The 14,199-nt window shown below is 46.5% G+C and overlaps 1 protein-coding gene across 4 annotated transcripts; it reads right to left on the bottom strand.

Annotated features, from left to right (window-relative positions):
• Positions 1-517: 517 nt before the first annotated feature.
• mapk9 (mitogen-activated protein kinase 9) lies at positions 518-13,870 on the bottom strand. Of its 4 annotated transcripts, none has more exons than XM_076980840.1 (12): positions 13,612-13,870; positions 9,803-9,954; positions 9,399-9,528; positions 9,220-9,278; positions 8,743-8,881; positions 8,353-8,518; positions 8,181-8,252; positions 5,907-6,089; positions 2,370-2,494; positions 2,157-2,220; positions 1,975-2,046; positions 518-1,856 (listed from the first exon to the last, which is right to left on the bottom strand). In XM_076980840.1, exons 2-12 carry the CDS (start codon positions 9,916-9,918, stop codon positions 1,717-1,719), a joined length of 1,266 nt encoding a protein of 421 aa, XP_076836955.1. In that variant the 5' UTR covers positions 9,919-9,954; positions 13,612-13,870; the 3' UTR covers positions 518-1,716. The 4 variants fall into 4 exon arrangements, with proteins under 4 accessions (XP_076836955.1, XP_076836952.1, XP_076836953.1 ...); XM_076980837.1 differs by having other exon boundaries at positions 518-1,859; positions 13,612-13,869; XM_076980838.1 differs by lacking the exon at positions 13,612-13,870 and adding an exon at positions 13,058-13,509 and having other exon boundaries at positions 518-1,859.
• Positions 13,871-14,199: the final 329 nt, after the last annotated feature.

The following is a 14,199-nucleotide window of genomic DNA, read 5'->3' as shown; positions in this document are numbered from 1 at the left end:
GTGTTTTCAGACTCAGGCGTAGGTCCTTTTCTCAGGGTGACAATGGAGTGGCAGAAATAAAAAGGATGAATGGAGAAACCATAAAGATGGCCTGCTCAAAGTGTAACACATGCCACTGTGGTAAACATGTCAACTTTAAAATACACTGCCACATACTGTAGTTAATTACCACATCAAAATGACTGAATAAGCAATGAATGCAGAGGATGCGTTCAAGGGAAACGAAATTCTCCCACGGACAAGTGGTGAGTATTATAAAAATAAATAAAATGAATATTTTTCACTGAAAGGGCAAAGTGTCCTGCTCAAAAGACGATTTTGATTCGTACAACATTCTTACGGGCTTTTCAAGTTTGAGGAAATGGAAAACGGTGTTGGTCAGTTTTCAGCTCAGGCGTTAAGGACAGATAAAAACAGATAAAGGATGCTGCAGTTTTGCTGAAGTCTTTTTTGGAATGATATGGAACAGAAGATTTGCACACTGTTTCCACAGTTTTAACATTCACCATCAATGCACTTTTTACACAGCATACCACTTAATTCTTCGGTGCGCAAACTTTTTTTTTTTTTGCAACTTAAAAAAAAACTGCAATCAATCCAATTTCCACTGATTCAAATTAAGTGTTTATGCTATACAGTACTTGTACTAAAGCATATTTAGAGAAGCTGTAAAATCAGATTTCTATACACAAAGAAAAAAGAAAAAAAAAAAAAACATGAAAAAACCCAAAACTGAACATTTACATAAAATCTCTATACGTATATACATGGCTACACCCTATATGAGTGAGATGCATTATCAAGTTCTCTGTTTGAAAACAAGGTGTCCTGTGTCTATTTACAAAGGCAGGCACTACCGTTTATGTATCTGTGTTCTCAGGCATATGCAGGGGTCTGTAGGCTTAAGTCATATAGTGTCTTAAGTGTTGAAGAGAAGTAACATGCATCAATACATAAATCAGAGCTCTGAAAGCTTTAACGCTTCCAGAGAGTAGAACTTCAAGCTGTCAATTACTCTATCCCACAAGTAGCAGACTGTGCTTTTTTTAAAGGTGAGGACATGAAAGGCAATAGCAACATGGCACAGAGAGAGGGCAAGAGAGACTAGCCATTCTCCCACCTCTAAATGAACTTTAAAATGATCATGATACTAGCTAAAATGCTTTTTTTAATGCTAGTAATACGTCTATGATGTCCTATTCATCCAGTGAGAGGAAGCACATTAAAACAAAGGTCAATGAGGGGCAAACACGGGGCTACATTCAGCACGTGCTACCGTGAGAAGCCTGCTACGTCTACGTGCGCTCGCTACGGCTCTGCACAGCACCACCGACTTTCGCCAGCACGCTCTCCTCATCAGAAGATCTACAGACGTCTGGAACGGACACCTTCTGACGCCCCGCCCGGAAAGTGGCAGGGGACCTAGCCTACACCCTCAGCGGGAGGCCCTTTGCTACTCGAGACTGCGCAGAGGGGGGGACTGAGGAGGAAGCACGGAGCAAAAGAACCAGACAGAACACGGAGAATGGGCTGTCCGAAGGTGGAGCGAGGTGAGGGAGCGAGGGTGGAGGAAGAGGAGGCCCAAGGGTGGAGGAAGAGGAGGCCCAAGGCTTCGCCCAGCGGCCGCACCAGCGTCTGGAAACACGGGGAGGACACGAGGGCGAGAGGAGCGGAGGTGGAGAGATAGCGCTACCGGGGGGGTGGAGGGGCTCACCGTCACTCCTCCAGCACCCCACCCACCGCGTCGATGCAGGAGCTGTCCGTGTCAGAGGCCAGGGTCTGCTCGGTGGACATGGAGGAGATGTCATTGATGGAGGAGGACTGAGAGGCCGTCGCGCTGCTGTTCGCCACGCCGTCTACTGCAGAGGACACGACACGCGGTTGCAGAGTCGCACACGCACACACACTCTCTCTCTCTCTTAATCTCTCCATCTAATACAGCCACCCAGAGGGCATTTTAGCACAGAGCCTCACCTAAACACTCCTCCTTTAAAACTCCATTCTTGTTCCTCTCCTCCCAGTCCATGACCTCTTTATAGATCAGCTCTGTAGGGAGGTGCACACACAGAAAGAAGGATGAGTGTCATTAGAGGAAATGTCTTCATCAGTGATCTTCCTTTTCTTTCTAGGCAGGATCTCAGACAGGGGACTTGTACCTTTCCACTGCTCAATGGTGTGTTCTCTTTCCTCTAACTGCTTGTCTGAAATCTGCGGCGGAGGCTGCAAATCAAGCAATAATAAAAAAAACAGAGCCGTTAGAAGTTCTGACCTCAACACACAGTGTCTGTCTGGTGTAATAAAAAATACCCTCTATTTAACACCGCCGAGGAGAACGGACTATGTGGGAGGGGGGAGGGGGGTTCACTGACCGCATCGGCCTCCGCTGGGTCGTACCACACGTGGATGTAGGGGTGGTTGAGGGCCTCCTGCACAGAGATTCGAGACTCCGGATCGATCACCAGCATCTTTGACAGCAGGTCGCGAGCTTGGCTTGCTGTAAGGAAGAACATACATCGGAGGTGTTTATTTGCTGCCTTGAGTCAACACTGACAAATGTTTTAACAATTACAAATTAGGGGTGCACGATATGGACTAGAATTGCGATGTGCGATAACATTGTTGGATATCCCGATATCGATGTGAACCACGATAAATTAAGATTAAAATACAGAAATGTAGTGTCTCTCTGAACAGCAGCACGTTAATTTGTTTTGTTTTTTACTGTGTAATGAATCCAGAATAATTCCAAATATTTTGCAGGTTTATTCAACAATAGATTCAATCTAGGTTTATACTTTCACGAGTGAGCGACTCCGCACACCTCGTTAACCTCCGCGAACGGCGGAAGCGTTTAATCTTGCCGTGTCACATTCTTTGCAGTGTCCGAAACGATATGTAGGCCTAGTAGTATAAAAAAAAAACACCCCTCAAATACAGGGGAATGAACTTTTACCTGACCAATTTTAATGTTGCTTTGTGTTTCAGGTTTGAAAAGTGCTGGAATTTAGGCTAAAGTATTTGAAAAGGCTTGAAATTGTAACTACTTCGTTTCACAACAAATATCTGTCTGACTGAACAATTCTCTTGTATTACGTTAACAAATACGAGCCTTTTGTAATTCCAGGACGAAACATGAGAGAACGTGAAGACGTTAAGATTGGGCGTTTTGAAAATAAATATCCATTAAATAATGTGATAAAAAAGCGAATTATTTCGAATCATTTAGAGTATATGTATAAATATTTAATTCAATAACGTGCTGGGAATTATTGAAATGGACCTTGAAAGTGACGTACAAGTGCTTGATTTCCACCTTGTATAGGTGTATGAACCCTGCAAACATGACTGTTCTCATTGCGCCGAGACGCGGCGCGCGCGAACTTTAAATAAATAATAACATTAAATAATGTGATAAAGCGAATTATTTCGAATCATTTAGAGTATATGTATAAATATTTAATTCAATAACGTGCTGGGAATTATTGAAATGGACCTTGAAAGTGACGTACAAGTGCTTGAATTCCACCTTGTATAGGTGTATGAACCCTGCAAACATGACTGTTCTCATTGCGCCGAGACGCGGCGCGCGCGAACTTACAAAATTCGAGAGGTGCACGTGACCTCGTGAATCGACAGCGCGCGAGGCAATTGCACACGGGCGAAGCCACCGCGATTACGTTATTTTCGCCTCCCGGACCCTCGCGCCGCATCAAGTGTAAACCAGGCTTAAACCAAATCGCGTGTCTGATGAGCGTGTTCACCCCACTCCAGGGTTGCCAGGTCCTACAAAAGTTTTCCGCACAAAATCTGCGAGTGTAAGTTGTCGGCGGGGGGAGGGGGTGTTGCGAGTGTGAACTGGAGACAAATTAAGTATTATATCGGGATCGATTCTTAGTGTTGACTTGTAACTTCCGCAGTAGCCCAACTCAAAAGTAGCCCAAAAAACCGCACCCCGCAGCCCCAGAATTTTTACCCGCGGCTGGATTTTCAAACAAGCCCAATTTGGCGTGAAAACCGCGAACCTGGCAACTCTGCCTCACTCTGCCTCTTGCCTACTTACGTCACGTGATCATAGTCTGCAGCGCGAATAGCTCCCTCTATTGCTGGACGAGGATAACGCAATTTGAGTTTGCTGTTATTCATGGAGTTATCGTGGCTCTTTCGATGTGTTTATCGTGAAACTTCACATCGCGATAACGATAAAAATACGATTAATCGTGCAGCCCTATTACAAATATTTGGGAATTGAATGTGGTGTAAATGTTATGAAACAAATGGGAGGAGGTGAGTAGAAGGAAAAGGAGATGAAGCCAAGAAAAACATGACTGAGCAATGTGAGGGGAGAGAATGTGGGAGAAAGACAGATATAGATGTGTGTCTCTCTCTCGTTCTCTCCATTATATACACACACATACACTATATTGCCAAAAGTATTCGCTCACCCATCCTAATTATCAGAAGCAGGTGTTCCAATCACTTTCATGGTCACAGGGATATACCGAGGCATACAGACTGTATTTACAAACATTTGTAAGAGAATGGGTTGCTCTCAGGAGCTCAGTGAATTCCAGTGTGGAACTGTGATAGGATGCCACCTGTGCAACAAATTCAATCGTGAAATTTCCTCGCTCCTAAATATTCCACAGTCAACTGTCAACTGTATGCTGAAACGCATAGTGCGAAGAGATCGCCAACTTTCAGCAATCGCTAGACATCCAAACATGAAACAGCTGGATCCAAGCCATACATCACCAAGTGTAATGCAAAGCGTCGGATGCAGTGGTGTAAAGCACACTGCCACTGGACTCTAGAGCAGTGGAGGCACAATCTCTGGAGTGACTAATCCCACTTCTCCATCTGGCAATCTGATGGACGAGTCTGGGTTTGGTGGTTGCCAGGAGAATGGTACTTGTCTGACTGCATTGTGCCAAGTGTAAAGTTTGGTGGAGGGGGGATTATGCTGTGGGGTTGTTTTTCAGCTGGCATTGACACCTTAGTTCCAGCGAATGGAACTCTGAACGCTTCAGCATACCAAGACATTTTGGACAATTCCATGCTAACTTTGTGGGAACAGTTTGGAGCTGGCCCCTTCCTCTTCCAACATGACTGTGCACCAGTGTACAAAGCAAGGTCCATAAAGACATGGATGTCAGAGGCTGGTGTGGATGAATATGACTGGCCTGCACAGAGTCCTGACCTCAACCTGATAGAACACCTTTGGGATGAATTAATCTGAGAAAACTGAAAGCCAGGCCGGAAACTGAGAGACAGGCCTTCTCATCCAACATCAGTATGGGACCTCACAAATGTGCTTCTGGAAGAATGGTTAAAAATCCCCACAAACACACTCCTAAACCTTGTGGACAGCCTTCCCCGAAGAGTTGAAGCTGTTCTAGCTTTATCACATTGAACCCTATGGACTATGAATGGGATGTCACTTAAGTCAAGGAAGGTGATTGAATACTTTTGGCACTCTATATACACACACACACACACACACACACACACACACACACACACAGACAGTGTATCACAAAAGTGAGTATACCCCTCACCTGCAGATATTTAAGTATATCTTTTCATGGGACAACCATGACAAAATGACACTATATTCAGAAATGTGAAGGCTGCACTCACTGTTGTGATACACAGTACGTACGTACGTACATACATACATACATACGTACCTACATACGTACCTACATACATACATACATACATACATACATACATACATACATACATATATCTATATATATATATATATATATATATATATATATATATATATATATATATATATATATATATAGAGAGAGAGAGAGAGAGAGAGAGAGAGAGAGACAGAGAAGCACAGAGAGTATAAGAGGATTCTAATTAATTCTAAGTGAAAGTGGCAGTCTCACTCTTGAGCTTGTCATGCTCGGTCTCTGAGGGGAAGGCCCAGTCGGGGAAGAGCTCGCTGAAGCTGACCCCGGGGAACTGGGGCTTGTTCATCACATAGTTCCTCACGGTGTCCATCAGGCGGTTCATGAACTCCAGCGAGGGTGTGCCCAGCACCTCGATCACCTTGTTCCACTGGTCAATGTCTGGCGGCGGCCCAGTTAAGAGGTTAAATCACACGGGGCTGAGGGAGGAAGGCGTGGGGCAGGAGCAGACGTGCCCATGTGGAGGTTGCCAGCATTTGCATAATCCCTGTTTTGTGCTTAGGAGTAGATCAAAAGTACTTAACACCAGATTAACGATTTGGGGCTTTGGGGTATAAGTATGTAGCATGGACTCTCTATTCGCCGGGAATGACCTCCCACATATATATCTGGGTTTTCCATTACCTTGCGTTATCAAACAGAACCATCACTGATAATGGTTGTTGGGAGTGTGTCCATTTAGAGCCTAAAGATACGCTGCCCTTTTTCCTGTCAACCCACTGGTACATGACAAACAGGAAGCAGCTCAGACATGAGAAAAGGGCCTGTGGGGGGAAAAAAACACACAGCAGCAAAGTCCCACTGCAACGGCTCCACACGTCCATCACAAAGCACAGGAAACTGTCTTGAGCTATTTAAGAGCCCCAGTTCCAATCTCATTAGCCTGTACCGCAGAGAATTAAAAAGGGACCCGGACGTTGCCAAGAAATGTTATTTCATTTAGTGTTCTGCAGACTGTAACAAATGCAGGCACACCGTATATTTAGTAGTAACATTTTGTGAAAGCAATGTTTACCTCAAGTGCCATTTTAAATCAAAGACAAATATGCACAGACTATACATTCTCCTCAAAGGAAAGTCCAGCATGTGCATGGCGTGGCCAAAAGTAGGCTTACTTGACTCTCATTGGTCCAACTGAGGTGTCAGACATGGCTGCCAGGTGTGTGTATAAAAGCACACAGCCCTCCGCTCTGCAGGGACAAACACAGGCAGGGGTCATGGAACGTCACAGGTCAGAAAATGTCTTCTCTGTCCCTGCTAGATCTGCTTCGGTGAACTAAAAGACTTAAAGCTGTGCAGCTAAAGCACAAAGTGCTGGATCGGCCAGCTTCACAGAGCGAGAGCAGCGAACAGGCAGCACGTACTGCGCGGTGTGTAAACCCCTCACCCTCACACCTCTAAACCCCTCACCCTCACACCTCTAAACCCCTCACCCTCACACCTCTAAACCCCTCACCCTCACACCTCTAAACCCCTCACCCTCACACCTCTGCGGTGTGTAAACCCCTCACCCTCGCACCTCTGCGGTGTGTAAACCCCTCACCCTCACACCTCTGCGGTGTGTAAACCCCTCACCCTCGCACCTCTGCGGTGTGTAAACCCCTCACCCTCACACCTCTGCGGTGTGTAAACCCCTCACCCTCACACCTCTGCGGTGTGTAAACCCCTCACCCTCGCACCTCTGCAGTGTGTAAACCCCTCACTCTCACACCTCTACCACATCACTCGCTACAGAGTTCAAACCCGCTTCTGGAAGTGACTGCGACCTTGCGTTCAAAAATGAGGCCTGTTGGAATGTGGTTAGACTGGTTTGGTGAGGAGGACCTGCAGGAGCCCTATGGAGTCCTGACCTGAACGCTGCCCAACACCTCGGGCACGACTCGAAACACTGACTCCAGTCCTTAGTGTTCCACGCTCACACTTCTGGGGTTTGTATGCAGTGCGCAGAGATGGCTGATAAATGCACCACAAAATACACGGACATCCACAATGCTCCTCTGTTGCAAATGTCCAGAGGCGAATCGTAAAGAAACTCTGTTTGCAGTCAAAGAGGCATAAAATATTCAGCTGTGCTAGAGAGAAGCAAATGAGTCTCGACATGCGTAGAGAACAGACTGCTCTTTCCCAGGGGAGCTAAAGGCTAACAAACTCACTCTGCTGCCATCTGGGTGTGCACTAATGCGTTACACAGCATCTCAGCAGCTAATCGAAAGAGACTGCTAACCATAATTCAGACAATCGCCTGTGGGACAGGAAGTGTATGCTGACACCTTTGGCATTGAATAAGAAAGTCAACAGAGACAGTGAGTGTGTGTGTGTGTGTGAGTGTGTGTGTGTGTGTGTGATCATGTGCCCTTCCTGTCCATTACCTGCTTAACACCAACAAGAGCCAAATAAACAGAGGGGGGGTAAAACTACACTCCACACGAGAAAACTTGAGTCTCGAGAAGCTGATCACAGCTCAAAGGATACGATCTGTACCTTGAAATATAACACTGCCTTTCACCATCTCACCCATGATGCAACCCACCGACCAGATATCCACTGTAAACACACAGGAAGAAAAAAACAAGCACGTGTAAACAACACACATTCACTCCTCGAAGAAACGGCGAGGAGTTAGGAGGAGATACAACGCTGCTACCGTTCTCCTTGTACTTCATGCCCAAGATGACCTCCGGCGCTCTGTAGTATCTGGTCACCACGTACGGAGTCATCATGAAGTTGGTGCAGGCGGTCCTGGCCAGGCCAAAGTCCAGGATCTTTAAAGTGCAGTCTGACTTCACCACTATGTTACTCGGCTTCAGGTCCTGAGGGCCACAAAGGGTATGGGATGACACGGGCTGGTGTCCGTTCCCCATTAACTTACACCTGTGGTGCTGTGAGCAAGTTGCGCGTGGTCCAGTTTACAGTTACGAACAGGATATGAATAGACATGACCGGCCACAGCATGCCGGCGTGATGCTGTAGTTGCAACCTGCTTGCGGTTAACTGTCACAGCAGCAGGAGGTCACCAGAAGAGCCTGTTCTTTACCCTGTGGATGATGCCGGCAGAGTGCAAGTGTCTGATGCCACACAGGATCTGGTAGAGCAGGTAGGACATCCTCTCATGGTCCAGGTCCATGTGGATCACCTGACATAGGCTGGCATCCATCAGCTCCATCACCAGGTACCTGGGGTGACCAGTTGAAATAAGGCCCGCGTGGTGTCATGTCACGGTCTGTTTAATCCACGACATATTTGTTGACTAAGTTAAAATGCTTTTTTTAGTTTATATATGAACTGTGTTCAGAAACTCAGTCCTGAAAGACATTCACAGGTCAGGATTAGGATATGGACATTCGATCTTAAACCACAGGCATGCGCTGCACAACATCATCTATCTGAATCCCCAGAGTCCATTATAGCCTCAGCAAAGGCTGTGAAATCTAATAGCTGCAAACATGCCTCCAACACACAAACAAAAACAAACAGACAAGCAGCCACGGTGAGCAGTATAGGCGGGGCTTACAAATCCTGGAATTCCTCCAAGGACTTCTGAGGTGTGAAGACATTCAGTAAGCGAATGATCTGCAGAGAGGAGCAAGAGAGCAACACCAGGCATGGACGTTAATTAGCTAATTCCGTTAATTAGGTCATTAAGTAGATTAAAAGGAGGGGGCGGGGCGTGGGAGGGGCAGGGGGACGTACGTTTTTGTGATTGACGCATTTGAGCAGCACCAGCTCTCTGTAGGCCCGCTTGGCATGTGTCTGGTTCTGAAATGGCCGGCTGAGCTTTTTAACAGCTACTGGGATTCCCAGGACAGTGTCCAGAGCGGAGCTTGAGTCCGAGGGGGGGGGGGAGAAGAGGACACTGTTAATATTCTAATCACCCTCATCACTGACAGCTCCATCACCATAACAGCAGGGTTGCCAAACGATATAAATGATGGCTGGGCTAATTCTGTACTGGCACAAAATGTCCTCTACTTTCACAGTGAATGAAATTGCATCTTGCTGAATGCCAAATGAGATGAGTGATGGTGACTGGTTGCCAGATTGAACAGGCTAAGCTGGGGGAGGTGACGTGATGACAGCGCACTGTGCCCACTCACCAGACGATGCCCTGGGCCCCGGAGCCAATGGCACGGAGCTGCTGGTACCGCCGCAGAACCGTGAAAGTGGAGTCGCCCACCTGTACGCTGTAGAAATGCCCCTCCCCTTCAGTCATGGCTCCTCCCACTGAATACCCCTGGACAAATCAGACCTGAGAGGAAGAAGACCAAAAAAAAAAAAAAAAAAAAAGAGAGAGAACACGCAAGTGTGTGTGAGAGAGAGCACGCAAGAGCAGAGAGAGTGAGAGAGACCGGCTGAGATATTAGGCTACACTAGTCATTACTCAACGTGCTCACTCCCCCCCAGGTTTACTGTCTGTGCCGTGTGTAGGAGATGATACTGGTAATGATTCATACAAGGAGAACCAGACAAAGAGGTTCACAGAAACCATAGAAAGAAACGGAAGGCAAACACAGAGCAGAAAATATAATGGTTAAACATCAGTGCCTTATTTTATTGAGAAACAAAGATGATTATATTTCGTAAAGATTATCGCTAGGAGAGACACACCCACAGTGGGGCGGAAAGACGTCACCCTTTCCCTCCCTTGCCATCTCATTTCTAGCTCCTCTTCACCTCAGACGCCGTTCGTCCAGGCTCTCTGCACTATTCCCGACTTCAGCGCATAAAAACCCTCACAACACATTTGTCAGCTCCGCTCTGTGTTTTTGAAGCTTTGACTCCCCCGTCATCGTCTCCCAAACTGTCCTGTTTTAAATGATCCCGTTCCTCTCATCCCGCTCACCACTCACAAAATAAATAAACAACAGAAGCAGATGACATCATCCCAACAAGGGGAAACCTTGCCCCCCCCCTCCGGGTTTTTCATACCCTTAGATTTTGTCGTCTTTGTGATGGTCAGAACTAGAGCATCAAGAGCTAATTCCTCAGAGACGGTGAGACCCCCCCCCCCCCCCCAAATTCAGGAGTGCTTCTCCCGTTTCGTTTTGTTCTCCGGACTGGTTCAAAGGCACCATCCTCCCGTGCTAAACGCTGACAGAGTGGCACGGTGCGAGAGGAGCTGCAGGACACCGCGCTGAAGGAGTGAGCGCAGCATAAGGGTAAAGCCATCATGCTCAACAGCATTAGTGCTTCTAAACTGACCAAGGCGTTAACGTCATAAACTGGGGTCTTACGGCCATCTGATCCAGGGTAGATATGGATGAACATAATCAAGTTAAAGAGAGCTCTATAATCCAATATCCTAATGGAGCTACCACTGCCTACGGACACACAGCAATGGCATCACTTTTACAGTAAGAAATACAGCAACTGAACCGAGCTGAGGATCAATAACAAACCTATAAAGGATGAATATTTAGTGGGATATCAGGTTGCATGGGAGTAATGATGCTAAGGACACCATAAAACAGGAAAAAGCATATTGATGACTATAGGTTCTTATTCCTTCCAGAGTTTAGCTTCTGCACTAGTAGAACGTCAATCCAACTCTGTGTCAAGTCATTTAAGCCTAAGTATTAATATTGCCACCACAGAGAACTGCAATGATAATGAGGTGTGTTGAGGTTTTATTAATCAGGAACAGAATATGCAATTAACCAAACGAGGTAAACATTAGGTTTGCCTCCGAACAAATGGAACTATTAATCACTTTTCCAAGACATGCTCACCATGTGTTCGCATGACTAAAGGTCTGTCATGCATTTCAAATGTAACTCAACACTGCCACATACGATGGCCAAAAAACACAGATACGAAATACCACACGTGCTGGTAAACACATATAACACAGATACACAAACACACAGACAAGTGGATTTCTCCTTGTACCCACACACACGAACAGAGGCCGTTTCAAGCGTTGGCATTCATAGCTGGAGTCCAAACAAACCTTGGGCTATAGTCTGCTAAATCATCACCCATCATTCCCTCTCTCGCCATTTGGAACAGGCCCTGGGCACAGTTCTTCCTGCTCAATCAGACCCCCCCCCCCCCCCCCCCCCCCCCCCACACACACACACACACACACACACACACACACACACACACACACACACACATCTGCGTCTCGCCTGGATCCCCTGCACTAAATCACAGTGAGGGAGGCCTGGTCTGCTTCAGGATTCACCTCCGTCCAAGTGCCGGGTGCTGCAGGCCCATTTCGCCCCTTCTGCAAGCGGGCGGCTGTGTTTCACAGCAGTCCTGTCTGTTCCAGCTGACATACAACCTGATAAAGGGAGTTACATTCAGCCAGGTTGGCCGTGGCTGGAAACGCGAGGACATGAACGTGGATAGAAGGCAGCCTCAACACCAACAGCCAAATGCGAAGACACACACAGTTGTTGGCTTAATGTGAAAAGCTCAAAGTGCCAAAAATGACTGAGGTAAGGCAAAACATTATCTAACTACAGTAACCACAGGCCAATTGAAAATCTGCACAAATACAGCAATACAAGAATGTGTTGACACGCAATCAAACATAAAAAATATCACGACACGCATTCAATTATGAAGGCACACAAGAGTCGTGGTAGTCCATCAATAACCCAGTCTGGTGACCTAGAAAGGCGGCCTGAACGTACCTTCAGGCGGCGGGCAGGTGCTGTCTGAACCCCGTTTGCTGCCTCTGCTCTACTTCAAGACTTCTCTTTTACGAGTCCTGTCTGAATTTGACACTATCTTCACCATTTCAAGATAACGTCAGTAATGAAATGCGACTCGCAGTGCTAAACTCATTCACCAGAGGCGACAAACTACTATAGCAAAAGGGCATGATCTACTGGACGTAAGGCTGCAAAAGGAAGATTTAATATGATGACATCATTGACATTACACCTCTACCGCAGGAAAAAGATCTAAAAAAAAACCTAAGAAAATTTGACTGCTCTTAAAACTCTTAGAATCAGAACATATTGTTAATGATATGTTTATAATATATAACATATCATTATATGTAATATAATGATATAATGAGGTAATCAGCAGTACAATATTTATTAATTACATGTGTGCAAGACCGTTAAAAGAAGACACCATTCTGACGTGCAGACGCATAAATCTATTCATTTTGTCTCAATGTTGCACTAGTAAATGTCAGTACACTGTCTAATCCATTTCAGCTAATCCTAATCTGACTTTCTCGGGGTTCCAAATAACTATAAATGAGGCGTATGACCGACACTTATCTAGTTTAGAGGGTTTATATAGTCATTTAAAGGATTCACACCCCACTCATAACCAGCATCAGACTCAGACAAGCCAAATGAATGACCAGGTCAGCACGGCCAAGTTACCTGACTGCGTTTAGTGAGCGACCCTCCAGGACACAAGGCTGGCCGCAGCCCACTACACAGTCCTCCTTCCAAATGCTCTAATCCACAACTGGGACATTTGACTTTGTTCCCCTCCCCGTCTACCGTCTGTGGCAGGTAACCGTGGTCTCTACAGATCATGAGTCATGCTAGTCTCCGGCCGCCGCCGGTCCGTGGTGGTTAAGCTCAAGGCCAGAACTCCGCAGATGTGTCCAGGCGGTCAGGGTCCGACGAATCCGGGCTCCCTAAACCGATGTCAAACTCCCGGCAAACGGACAAAGTATAGCGCAAGGCTCGTATCGTGTGGGGACGGTAACGTCTGCTGTCACGTTATACGTCTGGTAAGACGATAAAGCAGACGTGCGTGAGCCCGAACGCAGTAAGATAGCCGTTTGAGACATGCGAGAGCAACGTCTTGAGGCGGCTGGAGAAAAAAAATGTCATGAGCTAGCTCGCTAAGCTAAGCTAGGCTAGGCTAAAATAGGTTAGACTTATGTAGGCTAAGCTAAGCTAAGCTAGGCTAGCTCGCAGCTTACCTCCTCGTCTCCTCGCCTTCGCCAGTGCACTCCCATACACGCAAGCTTAACAGATCTTCTGAAATGGGAAAGTGTCTCCGGTTATCCTGTTCACGTCAAACGGCGTCTTCTAACCGATACGTTGAACGGGGTTTTTGCTTTTCGAAGGGGTTTTAGTACGAATTGTAAAATGTTGTAGGTCTGTCAGTGGCATGACTGGAGGGGCGGCGGTTGGTGGGACGGTGTGGCTACTTCTCGACGGCTCCGCGAGGCAGCGGGGGTGACGTAATGGCGCAGCCGTCAGGTCAGCGCTAACTTTTGTTGCGAGGGGGAAAGTTGTGGAAAACGCAGACACGGACTGACTTCAGATCAGATCACGCAACAGGCAGCGACATTGTTCAGCGGCGTTTAGATTCGAATTGTTGGAATGGCACGTTTCTGAAAACCAACACCAGTGTATCAAACGTTGATTAGTCCACCACTTACGGCTTTCTCGTGATTTGTTTACAGTAAATGTTTATCTCATAATTTGATTTTTTTTCTATTACTGGTTTAGAGAAGGCCACTTACTGACGTTATTATGCAGCTCCATCACGATTTGTTATTAAG

The sequence above is a fragment of the Brachyhypopomus gauderio genome, chromosome 18, assembly GCF_052324685.1.
Source record: "Brachyhypopomus gauderio isolate BG-103 chromosome 18, BGAUD_0.2, whole genome shotgun sequence".
Lineage (NCBI taxonomy): Eukaryota > Metazoa > Chordata > Actinopteri > Gymnotiformes > Hypopomidae > Brachyhypopomus > Brachyhypopomus gauderio.
Note: the sequence above shows the minus strand (reverse complement) of the source record. Positions and strands in the feature narration are given on the sequence as shown.